We start from the raw sequence: 22,501 nt of genomic DNA on the forward strand, positions 1-22,501 counted from the left end.
GTGTGCTATGCAGAAGGGCTGTGCATCTATCCTCTTCAACCTCCTCTACCCTCCCCCCATCTCCTTATGCTCTGTTCTCTTAATAGGTTAAAATAAAAACAGAACAAAGAGGTAGAGTGAGTGTTCCTAACTGAACAGTTTTCCAGTTGTCCCAGATTTACAGGGAGTCTCTGGGAATATTCTGAATTAATATTACCAGTATTGTTATTAACAGGATGCTAAGAAGTGGCAAAGTTAAGTGAGCAGTACTGGGGGCCTCAGGGTGGAGGAGCCCCTGGAACGTTTGGTGGTCAAGCCCCACACGAGGTGGTAGGAAAGCCCTGACTTAGACTGGAAAGAGCTGGGCTCTAGCCCACTATTGTCATTACCAGCTGCCCAGGGCCCTGGTTTCCTGGTCAGAAGAACAAGAGACTTGGATATGCCTCTCCTAGCATCAGCTGTCTGTGATTCTGTTCTTCACTTAATAATCTTCAAAACATAATCACCAAGTTTTATTGCTCCTAAAATTGATGTTCTTTGTTAATTTATTCTCAACTAGTTTATATCTAATATCTGCTAAATTTAAAACTTGCCTTTATTGTTTTTATTAAAAAAGTACTTTCTACCTGTATAGTTCTTATTTTATTTTATTTTTTTGCGGTACGCGGGCCTCTCACTGTTGTGGCCTCTCCCGTTGCGGAGCACAGGCTCCGGACGCGCAGACTCAGCGGCCACGGCTCACGGGCCCAGCCGCTCTGCGGCATGTGGGATCTTCCCAGACAGGGGCATGAACCCATGTCCCCTGCATCGGCAGGTGGACTCTCAACCACTGCGCCACCAGGGAAGCCCTATAGTTCTTATTTTTAACCAATGACTCTTCTCTCTCTTCCCCATCCCCATCCTGTTCCAGCTCATTCTTTCATAGTTAATGTGTTAGTGGTTGGTACCTGCCATCACAGACTTTTCTAGGCATGAACAAATATATACACATGTAAATATAAAATGCTTTTGACTACAGAGGGATCATATTATACGTTTGGTTCTGAAATTTTTTGTTAATTAGCATTTGATAGAGTCAAACAGTCCAAAACAATATTGGATGGGAAGTAAGTCTCCCTTACACCCTGAATCCCCAGTTCCCTTTCCTTAGAGGCAACTCTTTCTGTATTCTTCCATAAATTTTAAGTGTATATACAAACATATATGTTTCTCTGATTTTTTTTTTTTTTTTTTGCGGTACGCAGGCCTCTCACTGTTATGACCTCTCCCGTTGCGGAGCACAGGCTCCGGATGCGCAGGCTCAGCAGCCATGGCTCACGGGCGTAGCCGTTCTGCGGCATGTGGGATCTTCCTGGACCGGGGCACGAACCCGTGTCCCCTGCATTGGCAGGCGGACTCTCAACCACTGCGCCACCAGGGAAGCCCTAGATTTTTTTTTAAATGTATGCAGTGGGAGCATACTATTCAGTGTTTAGCTCTTTGCTGCTGCTTTTTGTTTAACACTATTTTGGAGATTATTCCATACCAAATAACTTATGTAGCACTTAGTAAGTGCTCAGAAATGTTAATTGTCATTATCATCGATACATAAAGAGCCTTCCTCTTCTCTCTCTCTCTTTTTTTGGGGGCTGCAAAACATACCACTGTAGAGGTGTGCTAGTTCCTTATTGACGGACCTTAGAATGTTTCCAGTATTTGGCTATTATAAATAATGCTGCAGTGAACATCTTTGTTCCTACATCTTTGTATAGACATGTGAATATACCTGTAGGAGAAATTCCTGTTGAAAGAATGTGCCTTTTAAATTTTGTTATGTATATAGAAGGCAACGTGGCAATTGGTTGAACCCATTTCCATTCCCACCAAGGATGTCTGAGAGTGCTTGGTTCCTTGCCCCTTTCCAGAACCGCCCTGTCGTAGTTTCTTACCTGATGGGTGAAAGTGATAGCATGGTTCAGTTTGCATTTCTTTTACTAATGTGAAACTGCATTTTTTTCATTTGATTAGCATTATTGTTGTTTCTTTTTTCTATGCCCTGTTATATCCTTTGAGGTTTTAAAATTTGCCACTATTAATTTGTCACTTGTAATTTTACTTTGCAGATATTTAAAATTTTTATAGAGCCAGATTTAGTGTTTCCTTCATGGCCTCTGGGTTTTCATTCTTGACTAGAAAAATCTTTCTTACTCTAAGAGTATTAGAAAGTTCTCCAAAGTCATCTTCTAATGATATGGAATTTTACTTTTTATGTTTAAACCCTGAGCCAGTCAGATCGGTGCTTAGTTATAATATTGGATCATCGTTCAGCTTATGCTCGCTTGGATGGTTGGATAACTAAATCCCAACAAAACCACAGATTGCCAGAGTAGGTTGAGTGTAGAAGAGAAGACAAGGCTAATCAGCATTGTGATATAGTTAATAGTTTTCCATGATTAAAATTCAGTTTTGTCCTGTATAATTCATGACACAGGTTCTGTCTCTCCCCACCCCCAGGAGCGTGTTTTTAGATAGAAGAGGCTTCTGCTTTATTGACAATTTGCCACTGATTCGAAACACATTGATATTTATTCTTGGTGTTGCATTGATCAGAAGGCTAATATTTGGCCCTTTTATTAGTACAGAGGAAGGACTTAAGCTCACTGTTTCTTAGTTACAGTTGTTACTTCACGGTTTCCAAGATGGGTTCTTAATGTCTGTAGTCAAGCAGGAAACGGAAAAGCGATGGTAGTCATTTTTCTCAGGAACGCGTGGCGTTCTGGAATGTAGAGAGAATGTATCCATTATTATTTTTTAAGTAGTCAAAGTCACTAACACTCCTTAGTTACATTGGTTTGGGGGGGATGTATGATTTTTCTAACTAATATCTGCTACTGGGGAACATTTTTGATGGGTTTATTTGCTTTTTTTGCTAGCTGGCCAGCTTTTTCTATTCAAAATGATCAACAAAAGTAGATTCACTGGGCCGTGGTTTTCCCACCCAGGGAAACGTACTTGATTCTGCCAAGTTCTCAAACTTCTGGGGCCTAAATGCAGGGTTTAATATCCCCTCTTGAAAGGACAAGTATCTAGAAATCCAGAAATCCAAAGTAGTGGTCTCCCTTTTACTGGAACCAGGAAAACTGTGGCCATGGATCGTGCCGGAGGAGGTGTGAGAGATGATCTGGGTGCCACATGAAGAAACAAATTCAAAAAGGTGAAGTAATTGGTTCAGGATCGTAGGTAAGGATCAAAATAGGACTAGCTGGCCTTTGGACTCCTAGTCGAGCGTGCTTAGTAGATTAACACATAAAAATATGATTATTTCTTTGTAATTCTGTTGAGAATTAAAGCTCATGCAATGTATTTAATGAGCCGATGGTAACAGCTTTTTAGAGCAAATCTGTTGCATGAAGTAGCCCTTTACAAAATATATTCCAGGTGTGTTCGTAGGTGTTCATTAACATGGAAGAAAGGGGGCAACATAGAAAACTTTTCTTTCTCTTTTTCCTTTTTTAGAAGAGTATCTTAGGGTATTAGTGTCCAGGAAAAACCCTTGACCACCGTGACCTAAAACTCAAAGCCTGATGACTCCCTGAGTCACATTGCCCTGTTGAGAGGAAGGACATTTCCGGGGTGGCCGCTGGGAGGAAAATCGTGTTTACCAACTGTGTTTCTCAGTGAAGGATCTCGTGTGGCGGATCTGTGTCAGTGTTTGTTAAGTCCCTCTGTGATGGTTCTGTCCAGGTCCTTTACTGGAAGGATCAGTGAAGTCTGAGGTTAGAGCAGGAGGAGAAGGTTGGTTCAGGCCTCTTCTGGGTAGGATTGATCAGAGCCTATAACAGTCCTTTCTGACTTGGAGAGCTCACTTAACGTAATAGGTCAAATGAGGTAATTCACCTGCTCTTGGACCTTAACGAGATGCCTGCAGAACTCAGCTCGAAGGAGACCGAAGACAAAACCTTTTGGATGATCTTGTAACTCGAGAGAGACTACTTCTGACATCCTTTAAGAACGAGGGTGCAGAACCAGATCTCATCAGGTACGATGTTTTCCTTTACAGGGTTTATGTGGTGGGTGAAATTTATTTGCAGAGATTACAGCTATTTCCTGAATGGCTTAATTTCTTTTTTTAAAATTTCTTTAACTAGTAAAATATAGTCTGTTCATTTATAGTGTTTGTTATTTTCTATGCAATGTAGTTTTCATTAAATTTCTAGATTTAGTAAACCAGATATGTTCAGCTGAATCCCATCTTGGAGGAAGGCTATTTAGGTAAAATACAAAGTCAGAAAATGTCTTTTCATTCTTTAGGTTGAGCTTTCTGCTATGTTAGCTGCCTTTTAAACTCTAGAAGTCATGTTCTTATCTGTGTTGGAAAATGATTTTTTAAAGATTTTTTTGATGTGGACCATTTTTAAAGTCTTTATTGAATTTGTTACAATATTGCTTCTGTTTTGGTTTTTTGGCCACGGGGCATGTGGGATCTTAGCTCCCCAACTAGGGATCGAATGAACCGGCACCTCCTGCTTTGGAAGGTGAAGTCCTAACCACTGGGCCGCCAGGGAAGTCCCTGAAAATGATTTTTTTTAATTGACTTGTTATAAAAATGTGTCCTAAAGGTTGTAGTCCATGGCTCATGGAATTAGAGGTGTGGGGCCGTTGGATTCTTCTCGCTGTTCTTTGCTGGAGAGTAATTCACACTCTACAGAGTTGTCAGCTGCTCTGTACCCGGCTCTGCTGGAAAAACCCAGAGAAGCGGTCCGGCCTTCCCAGCTGAGGTTAATGAAGTATAAATTGTGACATCTTTAGAACTGGCCTCCCCCCGGCTTCTAGAACTCTCTTAACATCATTGTGGGAACCATCACAGATGAGATGAGGATAAAACCCTCCTCTCCCCGCCTTCCCCACGAGAGGTGATGATGCCTTCATTGTGGGGCGGCAGCTTGTTCCTGGTTAGGAGTCACACTGCTTCCTAGGGGCGGTGTTTTTTTTTTAAAGAGGTTTTAACGAGGCTCAGCCTCAGACAATTAAATCCAGGGGCGTGGAGGGCGTGGTCCTAGAGGGGCCCCAGGTGATTCTGATCTGCAGCCAGGCTTGAAAAACCACAGCCCAAGGGCGAGCCGAAGAGGATGAAGCGGCTGCCGGTCCGTCCTAGCTTTCTCTGGAGCGTGGGATCCAAGGTTTGTGGAAAGAAACGTTGAAATTTGGGAAGCTAGATGAAACGTTGGAGCTGTTCGTTTGGAGAAATAAAAGCCAGGAGTTAGGGAAGGAGGAGCTGTGTCCTGGGCAGGGTTTGTAAGCGGACGCTGAAGCCTCCGGTGAGCTGGCTGATTCATCGTGGTGCTGGACACTGCTCGGGCGGATGCAGGAGTGAAGTGGGAGGGTGAAGGTGGGGATTCAGGGCTGGTGAAAAAGAACCGGTGAGCAAGGGGATCCGGGGCGAGGAGAGAGTGTCCTCTGTCAGGGCGGGTCTTCACATCGAAGTCCAGAAATGTAGTAAAGGTAGCGTGGGGCGGGAGAAGCAAATTTCGTAGGGGAGGAGGGGCCAAGTAGAGGTGATGGTTGGAGGAGAAGACACGGACATCCTTCTCTGTCGTGGAGGTGGCCGTTCTGATGACTAGTGACGGTGACTGTTAGGTGAGAGCCTCCTGTGTGTCAGGCTCTGCTTCTCTTCATTGTCGTTTAATGATATTGAAGGGGCCCACTTGGGGCTTAGGTCTTTTTTCCCCCAGGTTTTAAAACTTGAATATTAAAAAAATTGTGCATTCCAATAACTAAAATCATTTGAACAACAACAAAAAATGGCACCCTGATTAAACTGCATTTTACAGCCCACAGGACACCTTGAGACCAGCTTACTCTTTATTCTAGATTTCACTGCCGTCCCACCCAGCCTCCTCCTTCACCAACATGCAGGTTCTTTTCCTTTCCTGCCAGCCAGACAGGTGGATGGGAGAGGCGGGCGCGGCCTTCGTTGTCAGTAGTTTTCCATTCTTCGATGTGAAAAGGGGCAGCACAGTCATTTAAACTTGATCCGACCTCTTTGCATCTTACAAAGTTAAACAGCTACAAGAAGTAAGATAAGGCAGTGCTTGTGGAATGTACAGTGCATGTTGGCGGCGCCTCCTTAGGGCTCGCCTGCTTGCTTCTCCTGTTCAGTCGCTTCTTTTGAAGGCAGTGGATTTTTCTCTTTCGTTTCTGTTTTCTTCAATCTCGACTTACCGACTTTCTCAATCTCAGCCCTATCGGGTTTGTCCGACGTGGCTGCAGAGGAAGAGGAGCGAGTTACTAGCGAGCGAGGTCCGGCCTGCGCAGTGGTCGCCGCTCAGTCTGGGCCTTAGGTCTTCCTGGGGGGTATGGTTGATTTTTGGTCCCCCCCTCACTTGGGTCGACGAAAAATAATAATAGAAGAGTCTTATTGGAGCCAAACTGAGGACGAGCCCGGAAGCGTGCTTCCCAGATCACTCTAAGAAATAGCTCCAGAGAAGCAGGGTTTTTAGCACAGTTTTATATCTTGTCAGAACAGAGTACGTTAAACAAGTCAGGGATACATTTCTTCAAGGTTTCAGAAAAACAGACCAGGATGTATACGTACAGCAGGTACAGGATGAACTTGGCACCTGGGAAGTGAATCTTATCAAAGGAGGATTAACGTTGGCGTCCCAGGAAGAGGGGCCTTTAATCTTTATTTTTAACATGGACGGTCTTTACTTCTGGTTAGTGTGCCCTTTCCTTTAGTGATTAAAACAGGTGTACAGTGTATATTTGATAGGCCACAAACAGGCTGTTTCAGGTAGCGTAAAATTCAAGTTAACTCGTCTATAAGCCAGAATGACTTCTCTAGATCTCAGTATGTCAAAATTACTCCTATTGCTTGTCACCCCCATCTCTTTTTGGTCACCCCTCTTCTCTCCTGTGATAATCTGTTTGCTACTTAAAGCCCTACCTGTTCACGTTCAGCATCACCTGGGTTTGTGTTTAGAAATGTAGTCTCAGACCCCACCCCCGCCCTACTCAATCGAATCTGTATTTGAACAAGATCCTCAGGTGGTTTGAATGCCCCTTCCAGCTTGAAATAGTGCTTTATATCACCTGTTCTTAATTGTGGGACTCAGCATCAGAATCACCCACGAGGCTTAAAAAAAAAAAAAAAAGCGTCCAGACCATATACTTGCAGAGTCTGAAAGTGTGTCTGGTGGGTGGCCTGGGTAGCCGTAACACGGTGGGGAGCTCCTCGGGGGTGGGTGGCAGGGTGAGAACCACTGCTTTCTCTCACGGGGTCCGAGAGATGAGCGCTAACGGCTTACACCTGCGTGTTTTCTGTGTGCCAGGCACTATGCTAAGCTGTACGTGCCTGTGCTCAGATCTTTATAACATCCCACTTTACAGGAGAGAAGCTGAGGCTTGGAGGGGTCAGGTAACTTGCACATGATTCTAAGCCTAATCAGTCTCAGAGTTTGGATTTCCTCTGGATCTGTGTGTCTTCAGATGGGAACTCTTAACCGTTGCACCATAAGAAGAGCTGGACCAGGAATTAGAAGCGCTCGGCTCTGTTGCCTCCTAGTCAGTCATCTGGGCTTCAGAATCATTGACTTGAAAATGGGGGTGTGTGTTCTGCCTCTTTTTCATTGTTTGGACCAGCTGAGGTGATTGGAACGTGAAGGGCTTTGTAAGCTCTAAAGCCTTTACAACTACAAGATGAGTGCTTGAGGGGGACCTGGCCTCCCTGACCAGTCTCGTTTCATGTTCTGCACCTGGTTCTCCTCCCGCCTATTCTCACCTCCCACGGCTCCTTCTGTGTCCCTTTCCTCAGTGCCCAGCTTGCTGGCTGTGGTCTTGATGGTAAACAGTCGCACATTGATTCTAGCAATGGAATCCATGATGGCAACGACTTACCTTCCTGGACATATTTGAGCTGAAGCCTCCTTAAGCCCAGAGTAAATGAAGCGGTAGGAAGATTTTAGGGAATTTAGCAGGTCAGTAGCAGAGGTGTGTCGGATGGAGGCCCACCCAGGCCTCTGAAGTCCTATCACCTGGACGCCCCCTGCTCCTCCTGTTTAATTTAAGGCTGATCCACCTGGTGGGCCTGCAGGTGTTGCTTATGGGTGAATGGTTGGGCTGGCCAGGGACAGAAAGACCAGCCTGAGGGGAAACTGAAGCAGGGGTAACTAATTCCTGAGGGTTTGCAATAATGAAGGTAACCGGCCAGGCTGATTTCCATGCCCTCAAGATGAAACTTGGAGGGAACCATAGATGTTTTATTCAGACACAGAAATCTGGAGTAATTCAAAGTAAGCTTGCAGAAGAGTTGACAAGCGTGTGAGCCCTGTAGGGAGACATGACTTCTGAGGATTGGCTTGATGAGGTAAAATGGATAGAGCAGACCGTGGTGGTCCACTCCAGGCACCATGGAATGCGCCCGAGAATGAGAAACCAGTGCGGCAATTAGATATCGCTCCCTGTGAAGAAAGTCCGTAAGTCACTGAGGTATGAAAGAGGAAAGGCAATGGTAGGTGGCCTGGAAGGTGAATTATTGGTGAATCCTTGTCGGGCTAGGATTACTTTAGACCCACTGGACCCATGTCTGTATACCTGTCTGTATTAGTTTGCTAGGGGTACTGTAATGAAGTACCACAGACCGGGTGGCTCAAACAACAGAAATGTATTTTCTTACAGTTCTGGTGGCTGGAAGTCCAAGGTTAAGGTGTCACCTTCAGAGTCGGTTCCTCCTGAGGGCCATGACAGCAGGATCTGTTCCAGGCCTCTCTCCTCGGCTTGTAGATGGCCGTTTTCCCCTCTGTCTTCTCCTCTGTCATACCCGCGTGTGTGTCCGTGTCCAAATTTCCTTTTCTTCCTTTTCTTACCCACCCTCGTGACCTCACTTTCACTGCCTCTTTAAAGAACTTATCTCCAAATATGGTTCCATTCTGGATTACTGGGGGTTAAGACTTCAACGAATGAGTTTTGCCGGGGGTGGGGGTTGGGAGGGATGGACACAGTTCAGCCCATAATTGTCCAAAAAGTAAGTCCTACACACATTCTAGGAGAATCTGATCGGTAAGGAAATGCATACAAGGTAAAACCGTTCTCAAATTCTTATGTAGAGGAAGCCCTGGGAAATTGCTCAAGGGCTGTGAAATGAACCCCTAGATGGCACTGCCCAAGCCCAGCTCGTCAGGGAGGATGGCAGCAGTGCAGAGTTGATGGAGGCAGGCAGTGCGTGTGTGGATGAGTGTGTGCACGAACACAGGTTAAACTCAAGGAAATTGCTAGAAGTAGACTGTCTTAGATTTGAGGTCAGAGTTTCCAGTCTTTGATTTCACCCACATGCCCATGTCAGAGTTATTTTTGCCTTTTTTTTTCAACCCCGAATCCCCACCTTTGAGGCCTCCCCTTCCTTCCCCAACCTCCCATACCCAAATAACTCTTGCTTGGACCTAGCCTTCTGAGGATCTGAATTCAGTTGTAGACGTGAATTGGATTTGGGTTCCCAGTTCGATCTTGCCCTCCCACCTCCTGACTGTCAGGCTGCCCGGTCATTTCTGAGACCTTGTCGGGGACCTTTCAGCTGTGTCCCTGGAGAAACCTCATTCCCTCCCCTTCCCGTCGGTTGCTCTTAGGGTCTCCGGTGACTCGCAAAGATTTCTTCAGTCCTGCAGATTCCTAGTTCTGGGCTCCTCCATCGTTTCCGTCTGCTTCCCTAATCTCTGGATTCCTCCAGTAGTTTTGATGGCTTCTGTCATTCTTGATATCATTGTGGGTTGCTTTGTCACTGGGGGAGGCAGGGGGTGGGGGGTGGCTCATGTCTTGCTTTTAGGTCACAACCTACAGAAACACATTGGTCAGGAAGCCTTATCAGAACTTGAAAATGTTACAGACCTGCTCTCTCTGGCACATCTTGTCATTCATGCTAGACCATCACCACAGGTACTGTTGGAGAACTGGGGGTGATCTGCTAATCGGTATTTCGAAGCCCCCTAATGACTGGCGGCAACACCGCAAGATCAGTTAACCCAACCAGGACTCCCTGAAAACTGTCGACCCTCCCTGTCCTCCTGAGCTCTTCCCTCTTCTCACCCCAAGTCTTTGCTTTCTCTCTCTCCCCCATCCCTCATTCTCAGGAGTCCTTTTGCCATCCCCTGCCCCCCAAAACTTTCCTCCTCTTTCCTCTTCCTCGTCATATGTGGACTTAAGCAGAGGAGAGTATTGTCAAACTTCAGTCTGGATTAGCATTTCCTTTAAACAGACACGAGTGTAGGAATCCCATAGTTGAATGCGTAGCTGTCATGTGACGGAGTCTGAGTTTTACCTTACGGATTACTGATCCTTATTCTAAAGCAGTAAGCCTTGATGTGAGCCTTGGTCTCAGTAAGCAATGGTTGACTAATTGAGGACATTTGGAAACTTGTTAAAGAAGTCTCTGTAACAATGTCTCTTGGAAGAAGATAAGCCCTAATTTATAAAGCAGTGACACAGCTTCTGATTGAAAACCCTGCTGCCCTTTATATTTGAGAGCATTGCCAATTCTCACAATTAGTTAAATCTTTGTAAAGAGAGAAAAAAAAATCACTGCATACTTCAGTGCTCTGTGACCATCTCAGAGATTATGTGATGAACTCGGCTGTAGTGGGTGGCTAATTGGGTAAGCTTTAATCTTCACACCACCAAGTATATTGAGGATTATAGGAAATAGGAAGTTATTTAGAGGTTGAGATGGTAATGTGTCAGGAATCCTATATTAACAAGCAGACCAACTGCTAACATCAAAAGAATAGAAGAAAATGAAATGTTCACAGTTTCTTAGAGTGAGCTTTACATTTAATTTCAGATATTTACTTTTCCTTGGAGCTGCTAAAAATATATATATATACTTCCAATTTATATATCATTTCACTGTATTGGCAGCCAAGGGAGGCAAAAGAAAAATTTGCATTGAATATACCATTAAAAGTATTGCCCTTCTACCATTTTAGATCATTGAATGTTTTCTTTCAATTTAAAGCTTGATGTATAAGAAGGATGATTTCCATCTGATAGTACTGAGATTTCCTAAAAAATTATTCGTTTATACTTTGTTGCTTGAAGTTATGAACACATGATGAACCGACTCTTTCAGAAGAGGAAATCTCTGAGGAATATACTCCTGCATCATTAGCTGTGAGACAACGGATAAGCCATAATTTATCCTTTTTACTTATGCCCCAGAAATACACTAACTTTCTGGGTCATCTGGCATGTAAAGGATATGCTGAAATCAGTAAAGATGTGCTTCTCTCTCTCTTTGAGTGACCCCAAGGATAGTTGAACTAAGGTGGTATTAAGTGCAGTCAAGAATATTAAATTTCTCTGATAATTTAATAAACTAGTTAAGGAATAAAAAATGTAAATGGACGCTTTTCTTCTGAGTGCCTGTTATGAGTGGTGGCAAAAAAACCCTAAACAAAACAAACGAACAAAATCTAGTTTTTACATTTGAGCTCTTTACAGTTCAGCAAGAAAGACATGAATTAAAGATTCATACAAATACGTAAAATCAGTTCAGCAGAAAAATATATTGTGCTTTGAGGGAATATTAGTGGGGAGCTGATTTAGCTAGGGAAGCCATGTGGTTTTAATATATATTTTTTTGCAAGCCTATATTTTGTTTCTCCATCTAAATTTTAAATACCTTGAGGACGGGGACCAAAACCTAACACGATGGTTAATAACTATTTGCTCACTGAATGAAGATCTTTTGTTTTTCCAGTATCTTTTATAAATACCTAGTGGGAGTTTGGTATATAGCAGGCGCTCAGCAGATTTCTGTTGATTGAAAGGTAGACTGAGTCGGGATGTGATAGGCTGGGCTCTGTAAACCTGGGACCCTCAGGGGAATACCAGATGAAAGCATTTTTTGCCTGCCTTATATAAAGTCTGGTGGTTCTCTGGGACAGCTCCCTTCAAAGGGTGATTCAGGGTTTCCCACCATGTGGCTGTGCTGTGTTTGACACGAGACCGCCATGTTCGCTGTGAGAGGAGAAGAGAGAGGGTGTGGAGGCCTCACCCCCTCTCATATGCCATCGCCTAGAAGTTGCGTATGTAGCAGCCCGTTGGCCGTAACCAATCACATGGCTCCAACCTGCCTGCCGGGGAGGCTGGGAAATGTAGTCTTTGACTACGCTCACAAAGAGGCGCATGAAATGCGACTTGGGGCAACCCCTCACTTTTTGTCTCTGCCTCACTGATTATTTGGGATGGTTTGATGGAAAGATAAGTAACTTTGGTACATAGTCTGCCTACTTTCTCAATTAGCGGAGATTAGAATCAGAAGTTAATAGAGGCACGTGAGGTGGGCTGAGAGGCGACCCTGGTGGGGTTTGTTCGCCTTTTATAATGCTCATTCTGAAAGAGTTCAGGCAGGCAGGGGAAACAAGACAAATTCAGTGCAAATGGGTATATACAGTGCAGACTAGAAAGGGAGGTTGTGTCTGCAGCAGTCAGAGGAGGAGAAGGACCAAGGAAAGCACCTAAAAGGTCTGGAAAAGAAGACGGTGTTTATTGTTCTTACCCTCATCAAGGGGGTGCCTGGTTTAGCTCACGCATTAGTATTACAGCCACGATGCCCTCAGCTGCAGGGAACAGATAACCCTACGCAAAACCACTTACATAAGGAAAAATACCTCTGTATAATAAATTACAAGTTAGAGAATTGAGAGGGATGGTTAATTCCACAGTCGGTGATGATCCAGGTTCTGGCCATGTTTTTGTTTTGCCTTCGTCTTCAGACCGGCTCCTCTTGGTCGAGAATACCTGTAGAAAGTTCCCAGCCACACTCCAGACTTCAGTAGGAGAGGAAGGAGGGTGTGTCTTGCATAACTAATGTATTCACGTGGCTGAGACATTCTTTTTTCGAAACTTTCTATTTTTTTTTTTTTTGAAGATGTTGGGGGTAGGAGTTTATTTATTTATTTTTGCTGTGCTGGGTCTTCGTTTCTGTGCGAGGACTTTCTCTAGTTGTGGCAAGCCGGCGCCACTCTTCATCGCGGTGCGCGGGCTTCTCACTATCACGGCCTCTCGTTGCGGAGCACAGACTCCAGACGCGCAGGCTCAGTAGTTGTGGCTCATGGGCCTAGTCGCTCCGCGGCATGTGGGATCCTCCCTGGCCAGGGCTCGAGCCCTTGTCCCCTGCATTAGCAGGCAGATTCTCAACCACCGCGCCACCTGGGAAGCCCGTGGCTGAGACATTTTAAAAGCACTTAACAGTGTTCAGTGAAAAGCCTCCCTCCTGTGTGCCCCCCTCCTCAACAAATACCAGTGTTAATAATTTTTGGTATATATTTCCAAGGTTCTCTTGAATATATGCCAGCAAATAGGAATATTTTCTTATTTCCCTCCATCTTTTACACAATCGGTAGCATACTACACAACTTATTCTACAGCATTCTTTTGTCATCTAAATATCCTGGAGATCTTCCCAAACCAGCACATGAGGTTTTGTCATTAGCTTTGGGGTTTTTTTTTTTTTGAAATATGAGGGTTGATGTTGTCATTGAATCCTCTGTCATTAGTTTTTTTTATAGCCTTATATTTCATTGTATGCACTATTGTAATTTAACTAGTTTCCTATTGATATGTGTATTGTTTCCACTCTATTACATTTGTGTATATATATTACAGTTTTTTTTCCTATTACAAAAATACAGTGGTGAATAACCTTATACATAAGGGATTTCATATGTGTGAAGGTCTAGGTCTATCTCTAGATAAGTTCTTAGAAGAAGGATGGCTGGGCCAAAGGATATATGCATTTATAATTTTCATAGAACCAGTTTAACCTTGTACTAGCAACTTATGTGACTGCCTATTTCCATACAGTCTTCTCCAAAGAGTGTTATTAAATTTTGTATCCTATTCCAATCTAGTATATGAAGATAGTTCTGATGTTAAATTTTTGTTAAATTTGTTTCCTCTGTTAAATATTTGATCCATTTGGAATTTGAAGAGTACGAATCCCACTTTTTCCCTATTTGACTATTTTTGTGACTGACTACATTTTTTTTTTTACTGAGTCATCCACCTTCACAAATTCTGAGATGAGATTTATCGTATAATACATTCGCATACATGTTTGGATCTATTTCTGGACTTCGTAAGGCATTTCATTGATCTCTGCTAATACCATTTTGTGGCTTTATTATAAGTTTTAGTACATGATAGGGCTAGTCTTCTGTCATTGTACTACTTAAACAATTTTCATTTAAAAAAACCCTCAAAATCAGCTAATCTAATTCCAAAAAAGAGAAATAACTGTTGGTTTTTTAAAAATTGGGGTTACATGAAATCTTAATCCTTTATAATGTTGAATTTTCCTACCCAAGAATATGGGTTTTTTTTTCTGTTTGTTCAAGCCATCTTTCAGGCCTTTCAGAATGTTTTCTTCAAATACACATTTCTGGTTTAATTTATTTTGAGGTATTTTATCGTTTTGGTGGTAGTTTTAAATTCAGTTTTTCATTTCGTCATGCTTTTTGATGTTTATATGAAAACTGGATATCTGGATGCTATTATATGTAAACAATCTAATTCTGATTGTTTTCAGTAGTTTTTCTGTTGATTCTCTTGTATTTTCCAGTTATTTTCTAAGGGGGGAGAAAAAACACCTCCTGGAAGCTTCACAGTAGACTTTGGCTCAAAACAGAAGTAGGCTAGGATTGTATCACATGCTATGTTATACCAAGAGCCGTGGTGGAACGGAGTTGCCATGATTGGCTTGGTTTATTCAGGATAGATACATCCCTGAACTGAAACTGAGGACAGGCTTATGTTCCCTGAGCAGTGGAGCCTTGAACAAAATTGAATTCTGATAACAAGGGAGAAAGGACACAGAGATGTTGGGTGGGACCACTGTACCACCCCTCCTCTGTGTTCCCTTAGCAACAGTGACTCTCTTCATCTTGAAGTTTCTTCTGACACCAGAGACTCCAGGTTCCTCACTACTGTGACCTCAGTAAGTTCTTGAAATCCCAGAGAAGTGGTAGCTCACTGGCCTTCTGGGTTATTTTATTTAGGTTCAAGTGGAACTTGGATAATTGCCTTAAATCTCTAGTTCACTGTTTAAAGAAGCTGGGCTATTTACTCTTACCTGTATTCCTGAAGAGGTTTAGGAGAAGTGCTTTCGAAGTAGAACCCAGTTTCAACAGCAACACATTTATACAGTTTCATAGAACTGGCTGCTTCTGTGGACAGATGATCTTGTGCATTTTGTTAATTATTGTTTAATTCCATTTGGGAGGTAATAGCTTCTGACTTTGTCTCCATGTTCTGAAGAAACATAGGTTAAATAGGTTAATTTGTTGCAGGGACTGATACTTAGGGACAAGAGGGAGTGTTTGAAACATGGACCGACTTGAAAAATTTGGAATATATGTTGCCTTAGCAGTTTTTTTTCTGTATTAACTACTGGTCTGATACTAGCCATGCACAGTGTACGGTGACCATGTTTTCTTGGGGGGAAAAACTGGATATGTCATATGACCAAGTATTTCTTTTGACTTTTCTGGAAGAGGCAGTTTGGTTGATAGTGTCAGGCCAAAATGTTGATGCTTTGGGATGTTCCGGTGGTTAATGGGAACGAATAGAATACTTGCTTTTGAAAACATGTAAAACATAAATTTACTTTTAAAGATGTTTATCACATATAAACACCCAACTGTACAAAAAGGTTACCGATGAAAACTGGAGTGCCCTCCCACTTCTGGCATGCATTTTCCCTTTTCCTCCCTGGAGGCAGCAACTTCTAACAGTTTTGTGTATCCTTCTAGAAAGGTAATACACATGTATAAGGATACACATCTCCAGTCACTCTCACCCTTTCAGTTTTTAGTGTGAATTATAGTGTAAAATGTCCTCTTTACTGTGCGTTACCTTTTTTGTCTAGCAGTGTATCTTGGGGCTTATGAAGTAGGATGTTTAAATAGTACTCTTAAATATCTTGAAATTGTCTCAAACTTGACAGAATAGCTCTTTTGAAGTGTTTCAGTTATGTATACTAACAAGACTGATTATCACTTGAAGGTCATTTAGCCCAGATTTTTTTTTCTCCGTGGGCTAGGAAAGGAAGCTCTGTTAGCAGCTTGACTTCCAATTAGATACTAATGGTAAAGAAGGATTATCCATTTGGATGACTGATCAAGGGAGTGAACCCAGAGACGTTAAGACCTAGGTAAATATCAGTCGTTGCAATCCCCACACTGTTGCTCAAGTCAGTGAAGGTGGCCAGTTATCACTGTGTGATACAGCATGGTCTGTCCATGAGCTCGCAGCAGCAACCTGGTAGTTCCTCTCCTAGGAAGGTCTTGAAAGCTGGACAACAAAGACATACCAAATGAAAACAAACTTAAAAGGTGCTATTTATAACAGTATTTTAAAAACAGGAGATACGTAGGAATAAGTCAAATGAAAGTGTGAAACCTCTATACTAAAAACTATAAAGCATTTAGAGAAAGGAAGGAAAACCTAATAGAGGGGTAACCATGTTCACAGATTGGGAGGACTCCGTACTGTAAAGATGTTAGTTCTCTTAAAATTGATCTGTAGATTCAGAGCAAACCCGTTTAGAGTCCCCAGCCAGTTTTTTTTTGTTGTCACTTAAGCTGATTCTAAGGTATATATGGTAATTTTGAAGAGCCAAGGCAATTTTGAAGAAAAAAGTTTCGAACACTCACGTGATCATTTATCAAGACTTAACCGTAAAGCTGCAGTGTGGTGTTGGCACAAGGACAGGCCAGTAAACCAGTGGATCAAAATAGAGTCCAGAAACAGCCCTCCATACACATGTTGTCACATGATTTATGACAGGTGACACTGCAGTGCAGTGGAGAAAAGATCTTTTCAATAAATAGTGTTAGGTCAGCTGAATGTCCACATGGAAAAAAAACAAATCTTAGCCTCTACAGTCAACCTTCCATGAAAATCAATTCCAGAACGATTGTAGACCTAAATGTGAAAGGTAAACTAAAACTTTAAGAAAATGTAGGAAGATATCTTTATGACCTTGAGAATAGGCGAAGATTTCTTAAACAGAACACAAAGACTGAATGTGAAGGAGATGCATGGTAAATTGGATTTCATTAAAATAAATTCTGTGTATCAAAAGATAGCACAGAGAGAGTCAAAGCCAAGCCGTAGAATGGGAATCTAGATTTGCAGTGAATCTATCTGGCACGTAAGATATATTTGACATGGAATATATAAAGAGCCCCCATAAATCAAGAAAAACTCCTTAGGGAAAAAATAGGCAGACAACTTGATGTTGTACTTGACAAAAGAGGATGTCCAGTGGCTGAACACATGAAAAGGTATTCAGCCTCTCCAGTCATCAGGAAATTGCAAACTAAAACCATGCTGTCATACCGTTACGCCTGCCAGATTGGCTAAAATTAAAATTACAGATGTCTCAGGAGTTACTAAGATGTGGAGCCACTGGAGTTCTCATGTCCTGCTGGAGGGACCATCATTTTACAACCACTCTGGAAAGCTCTCTGAAAACTGTACTAAAGACATGTACGTGTTGATAGCATCCTTCCAAATAGTCCCACCTGGAAACAACCACTGAACACCAACACTGTAGTGGATAAATACATGATGGCGTATTTTATACAATGATCCTAATGAGAGGAAACGATCTACAGCCACACACCACACACTGGATGCATCTCACAAACACAGCACTGGGTGAAATAAGCCAGGCAGAAGCTTGCGTACCGTATGGATTCCATTCCTATAAAGGCAGGCCTTGTATATGGTGTTATCAGTAATGAAAGTGGTTCCCTTTGGGGGAAGTAGTGACCAGAAGGGGGCATGGGAGGTCCTGGGGTTCTGCTTACGCTCCGTTTCTTATCCTGGGTAGTGATTAACTGGGGGTGTTCACTTTGTGAATTCTTTGAGCGCTACGCTTCGGTTTCTTTGCCTGTATGTTCTACTTGAATTTAAAAATTCGTGAATACACATGTATACACACTTTTATGTAATACATATGTATATATACTTATAAGTATACTTACATATACACGTATACTTACAATATATAGCATAATGTATACTTTACATATATGCTTAGCGTATATATTACATATGTATGTATGTATACGTATATAGCCATGTATACTTATGTATAAGTAGACGTGCATATATACACTGAGACGCTTGTGTATCTATCCGTACGTGTGTGTGTATGTATGTATGCACACACATACACAGCTATGTCTTGAACAGGCCACAAGATGGAGATGTAAGTCAATAGAAGGGGAGACATACTCAGACTTTTCCAGTTCCTAGATTTTTAAAAGTTAGGGTTCTCCTCCCTTGAGAGTGAGGAGAGAAGGGTTGATTGCTTGGACTGTCCAACTTTGGAGGAGGAATCGCTTACCGTTCAGTTCTCTTTCATCTTTACCCCCCTCCTCTGTGTCACCGCAAACCCATTTGTCATGTTTAAACTTCCTCCTCAGGGCCTCTCTGTAGACTTTTTCCCCGTCCATCTGCAAGCTGCTTATTCTTGTTTCTTTCCCCCTCTTTCATCTTCCTTCCTTTTCCTGTCACATCTTTCTCTTCCATTGCTCTTCTCCCCCTGGAAAAAGATGTTTGGTTTTGGCATTTCTTGGTTTTAGTTTCTGCTTCCCATTCTTAATTTTGAAAGAGAGGAACCCTTTCAGTGCCTTTGATAGTCTTCACTGAAATGGTCTTTACTTTTGTGGGTCTTGGCTGCCTTATCAGCTCTCCTTCCCTGGTTCTCCCGCCCTATGGGGAAATGACTCATCTTTTATTGAATTTAAAACAAATTATCCACACGATACACACTCATGATAACAAGTCAGTCTACACTGAGGTATGACCCAAAGTTAATACCCTCTCCCGCTTCCTTCCCTCCAGTGTCATTCTCCTGATGTAACCTGTGTTAACCTCCCCACATTTATCTGTGCTTGTACAAATATTTACAAGTGTAGTTACATGAATATGCATTTTCCTTTCCTATTTTGTGGGGAAAAAAAAAGAATTTTACATATTACTCTGTAATTTAGTGTTTTTCATTTAAATTTGGGCATTCCTCTAACAAATAGATTTAACACAATTCTCTTCAATAGCTGCATTATTTCACGATAGAAATAGGCAGTCACTTTTCCAGCCACTCCCCATTTGATGAATATTGGGTGGTTTAGTTTTTTGCCATTACAAACAATGATGTAAATATCTATGAAGACTGTGGCTTCTACCTCTATAAGACAGATTCCCCTAAGTGGGGTTATTGGGACAAAAGGGATGGGTGTTCAAAATGTAACAGGGTCTGCCATGTCTGTTTCTTAAAAGTTATAGTGCTTTACGTTTCCTCTGACGGTATGTGGGAGAGCCCATTTCCCTACACCGTAGGTGTCGGCAGGTGTTACAGAACTGGTTGGGTTATGCTGATCTGATGGGTGAGAAATGGTATCTCGTTTTGAATTGCAATCCTTAACTACTGGTACAGTTGTGACTTTTGATGGGGAAAATAAAAAGATTTCCTACTTCTGCATGATTACTTTTATATTTTTTGCGGCGTTGGGTCTTCATTTGCTGGGTGTGGGCTTTCTCTAGTTGCGGCGGGCGGGGGCTGCTCTTTGTGGTGCGGTGGCTTCTCTTTGCAGAGCACGGGCTCTAGGGGCATGGGTTTCAATAGTTGCGGTGCACAGGGTCAGTAGTTGTGGCTTGTGGGCTTAGTTGCTCCACGGCATGTGGGATCTTCCCGGACCAGGGCTCGAACCCGTGTCCCCTGCATTGGCGGGCAGATTCTTAACAACTCCGCCACCAGGGAAGTCCTCATGCATTACTTTTAAATGATAAAACTCACTTGGGAATTGAAAAAGGAAGCAAATTCCTGGCAGTGAATAAACAGGAAGAAGAAAGGAGTTACCTATACACACTGTATTGTAAGTTATGTTGACTTATTTTTTATAAAGCCTCTATAATACTTTCCAACTTGTGCTTCTTATAAGTGAAAATTGTAAAGAAACTGAAAAAAGAAAAAAATTCTCTTGTCTATTAAAAGAAGGACTTCCTTGGTGGCATAGCGGTTAGGAATCCGCTTGCCAATGCAGGGGACACAGGTTTGAGCCCTAGTCCAGAAGATCCCACGTGCCGCGGACCACGGAGAACAGTCCATGATGGTTTATAAGTATGTGCTAAATGATGTGGCCTGGGCCATAAATGGTCTAGGAGATTGGAGAAGAGAGAGATCCATGTGAGGTGGAGGAAGTTGAGAAGAACTGGATGGAATGAGACTTGAGATCGCCGTTGTGGAGTGAGTAGGGTTTATACCGCTTACGGTTTCCCTCGTTCTTTAACCCTACTCTTTCCAGACCTGTAATTTCCATACCCATCTGTGTATTGGTGCCTGGGTGGTTGCATAAAAATTCACCTGAGGGAGACTACAGATTTCTGGGCCTTGGCTCCAGAGGGAGAGGATGCCATGGTTATTATGAATTTGAGTTTTTGGATATGAACTAGGTTGATAAGAAACAAGGTTATTGAGGTGGAAGTGATGACTGTATGGGCGGTACTTTTGTGCATCTCGAGCATATACATTATTCACACCCTTCAACAGTTTCAATGCCAAATTTGGATTTTTGTACATCAGCTGACAAATATAAAATTCTAGCATAGAATTTTTAACACTGTAGAGCATTGTAGTGTTTAATTCTACTCCCTTCCAGCCAATTTCATTTTACTGGACTTGCATCTTTGTCCAGAGAACAGTGTTAATTTGCACAACTAATTGAATATTTTAGTGCCTTGTATCTTTAAATGAGTGAGAATGGAAACACATATAAAGGGGAAAACAGGTTGAGGCAAAGATGGAAATCACTGGGCACGCCTAATGCCTAAATGCAAATTGTCAGCCTCATTGGGTTCTCATTGGATTTATCATTTAAGTGTGTTTGGTCCTGCAGAACAAAGTGAAAGAAGATGTAGAACATTTGTTATTGAAATGAGTGTCGAAAAGGCACAACAGAAACTCCCTTGTAATATGGAAGCATATTGTTGACTTTCACTCTTTGTTTCTAAACGTGTTTTCAAGACTCCACTGTGTAATAAAGTAAGGAGCTGCTTGTAATAAATGGTAATTATTGGTTAACATTTATTTTGTACTTTAATCGCTAACCAGCAGATGGCGCTCAGTCACCAGACATCTGGCAGAGTAGCTAATTCATCTTTCACTTAGAATTCTTAGGTTTTTATACACCAAGGTCGTAATATATAGCACAGAAAACTACTTAGTATCCTGTGATAAACGATAATGGAAACATAAAACGTCTACATGTGTATAACTGAGTCACTTTGCTGTACGGCAGAGATGAGCACAACATTGTACATCAACTATGTGTCAATTTAAAAAAAGACAAAACCTAAGAATTCTGTGTTTTTTTTTTTTCCAATCACCCGTTCCTGTCCTCCTTCGACTTTGCAGGTACCATGACAGTGACATTAAGGTCAAAGTAAAGAATTGTTCCCTTTGGTTTTATTTGCTTGATTTTAGATTGCCTGGATGACTCGAGAACAGCACACAGAGGTTTCTCAAATTCAGGTCAGAGGCCAAAATAATGACTTCTGATGGCCTTTCCCCCCCCGGACTTGTGTTCTTCTGTGAGCTGTTTTGTTAAGTTTTACTGTTACATTTAAAACTTCTTACTGGTAACGTTTAGCCAGCAGTGAATAGGGAGAAAAATGAGAGTGGTTTACAATTAAAAAATTATTTGCTTACGGTAGATTTTAAAGATGCTGTTGTGAGACTTGCCTTGAATGACATGTAAGTAAGAGATTTTCCTTGCTTGAGGTCTTACTGTTCTGGACTAATACTAATTAGTCTAAACAAATTGAATAATCTTTATTCAATTAGTTAACAACAACAAAAATTTGAGTACTTTGCAAAAGGCTCAGTGTTAGGCATTTATTGTCCCTGGAGTACCAGCTTCCTGAGGTCAGGTACTTGTCTCTCTTGTTCTCTTCCAAGCCCCTAGATTCATGCTGGCACATAGAAGGGACTCAGTAAGTGTGTGTAGGATGGATGGTTGGATGAATAGGTGGATGGGATACAAAAACAGAATTGGGCAGAGTACTGGACTTAAGTTAGCTGTCTAGTAAATATGGCCACAAGTAGCCACAAATCCATAGCTTATGATCTTGACAGCAGTTTTACTTTGGGGTTGTTACGGGAGTTATGTCGAAATCTGAGAAAATCCCGAAAGGAAATGAAACATTTCCCTAAGTTGTGTCAATTCTCCAAGTCACCCAGTTTGGAAATCTTGATCCTCTGTCTCCATTCTACTCACCAGCACTTGTGGAGCTTTCCTTTGAATTGCTGGGTGAATCGTCCCTTCCCTGCCATTCCATCTTGGCATTTCCCTCATCCAGACCCCCATCCCCTTCTGCCTAAATTGCACTAGCCTTCTGGTCTACCTCCCTGACTGCGGCCTCTCCTCAGTGTAAGCCAGCCTGGATATTGTTGCCAGATTTTGCCTTTAAAGAATGTATGTCA

The 22,501-nt window shown here is 42.3% G+C and overlaps 1 protein-coding gene across 2 annotated transcripts in view; it reads left to right on the plus strand.

Moving 5' to 3' along the window:
- Positions 1–22,501, plus strand: part of STX8 (syntaxin 8) — a 240,353-nt gene that overhangs the window by 17,373 nt on the left and 200,479 nt on the right. For both annotated transcript variants that reach the window (XM_019944173.3, XM_019944171.3), the window contains exon 4: positions 3,887–3,997. In XM_019944173.3, coding sequence (XP_019799732.1) covers positions 3,887–3,997 — 111 coding nt within the window. The remainder of the gene's footprint in view (positions 1–3,886; positions 3,998–22,501) is intronic.

Source organism: Tursiops truncatus, chromosome 20 (genome assembly GCF_011762595.2).
Source record: "Tursiops truncatus isolate mTurTru1 chromosome 20, mTurTru1.mat.Y, whole genome shotgun sequence".
NCBI classification, from domain to species: Eukaryota; Metazoa; Chordata; class Mammalia; order Artiodactyla; family Delphinidae; genus Tursiops; species Tursiops truncatus.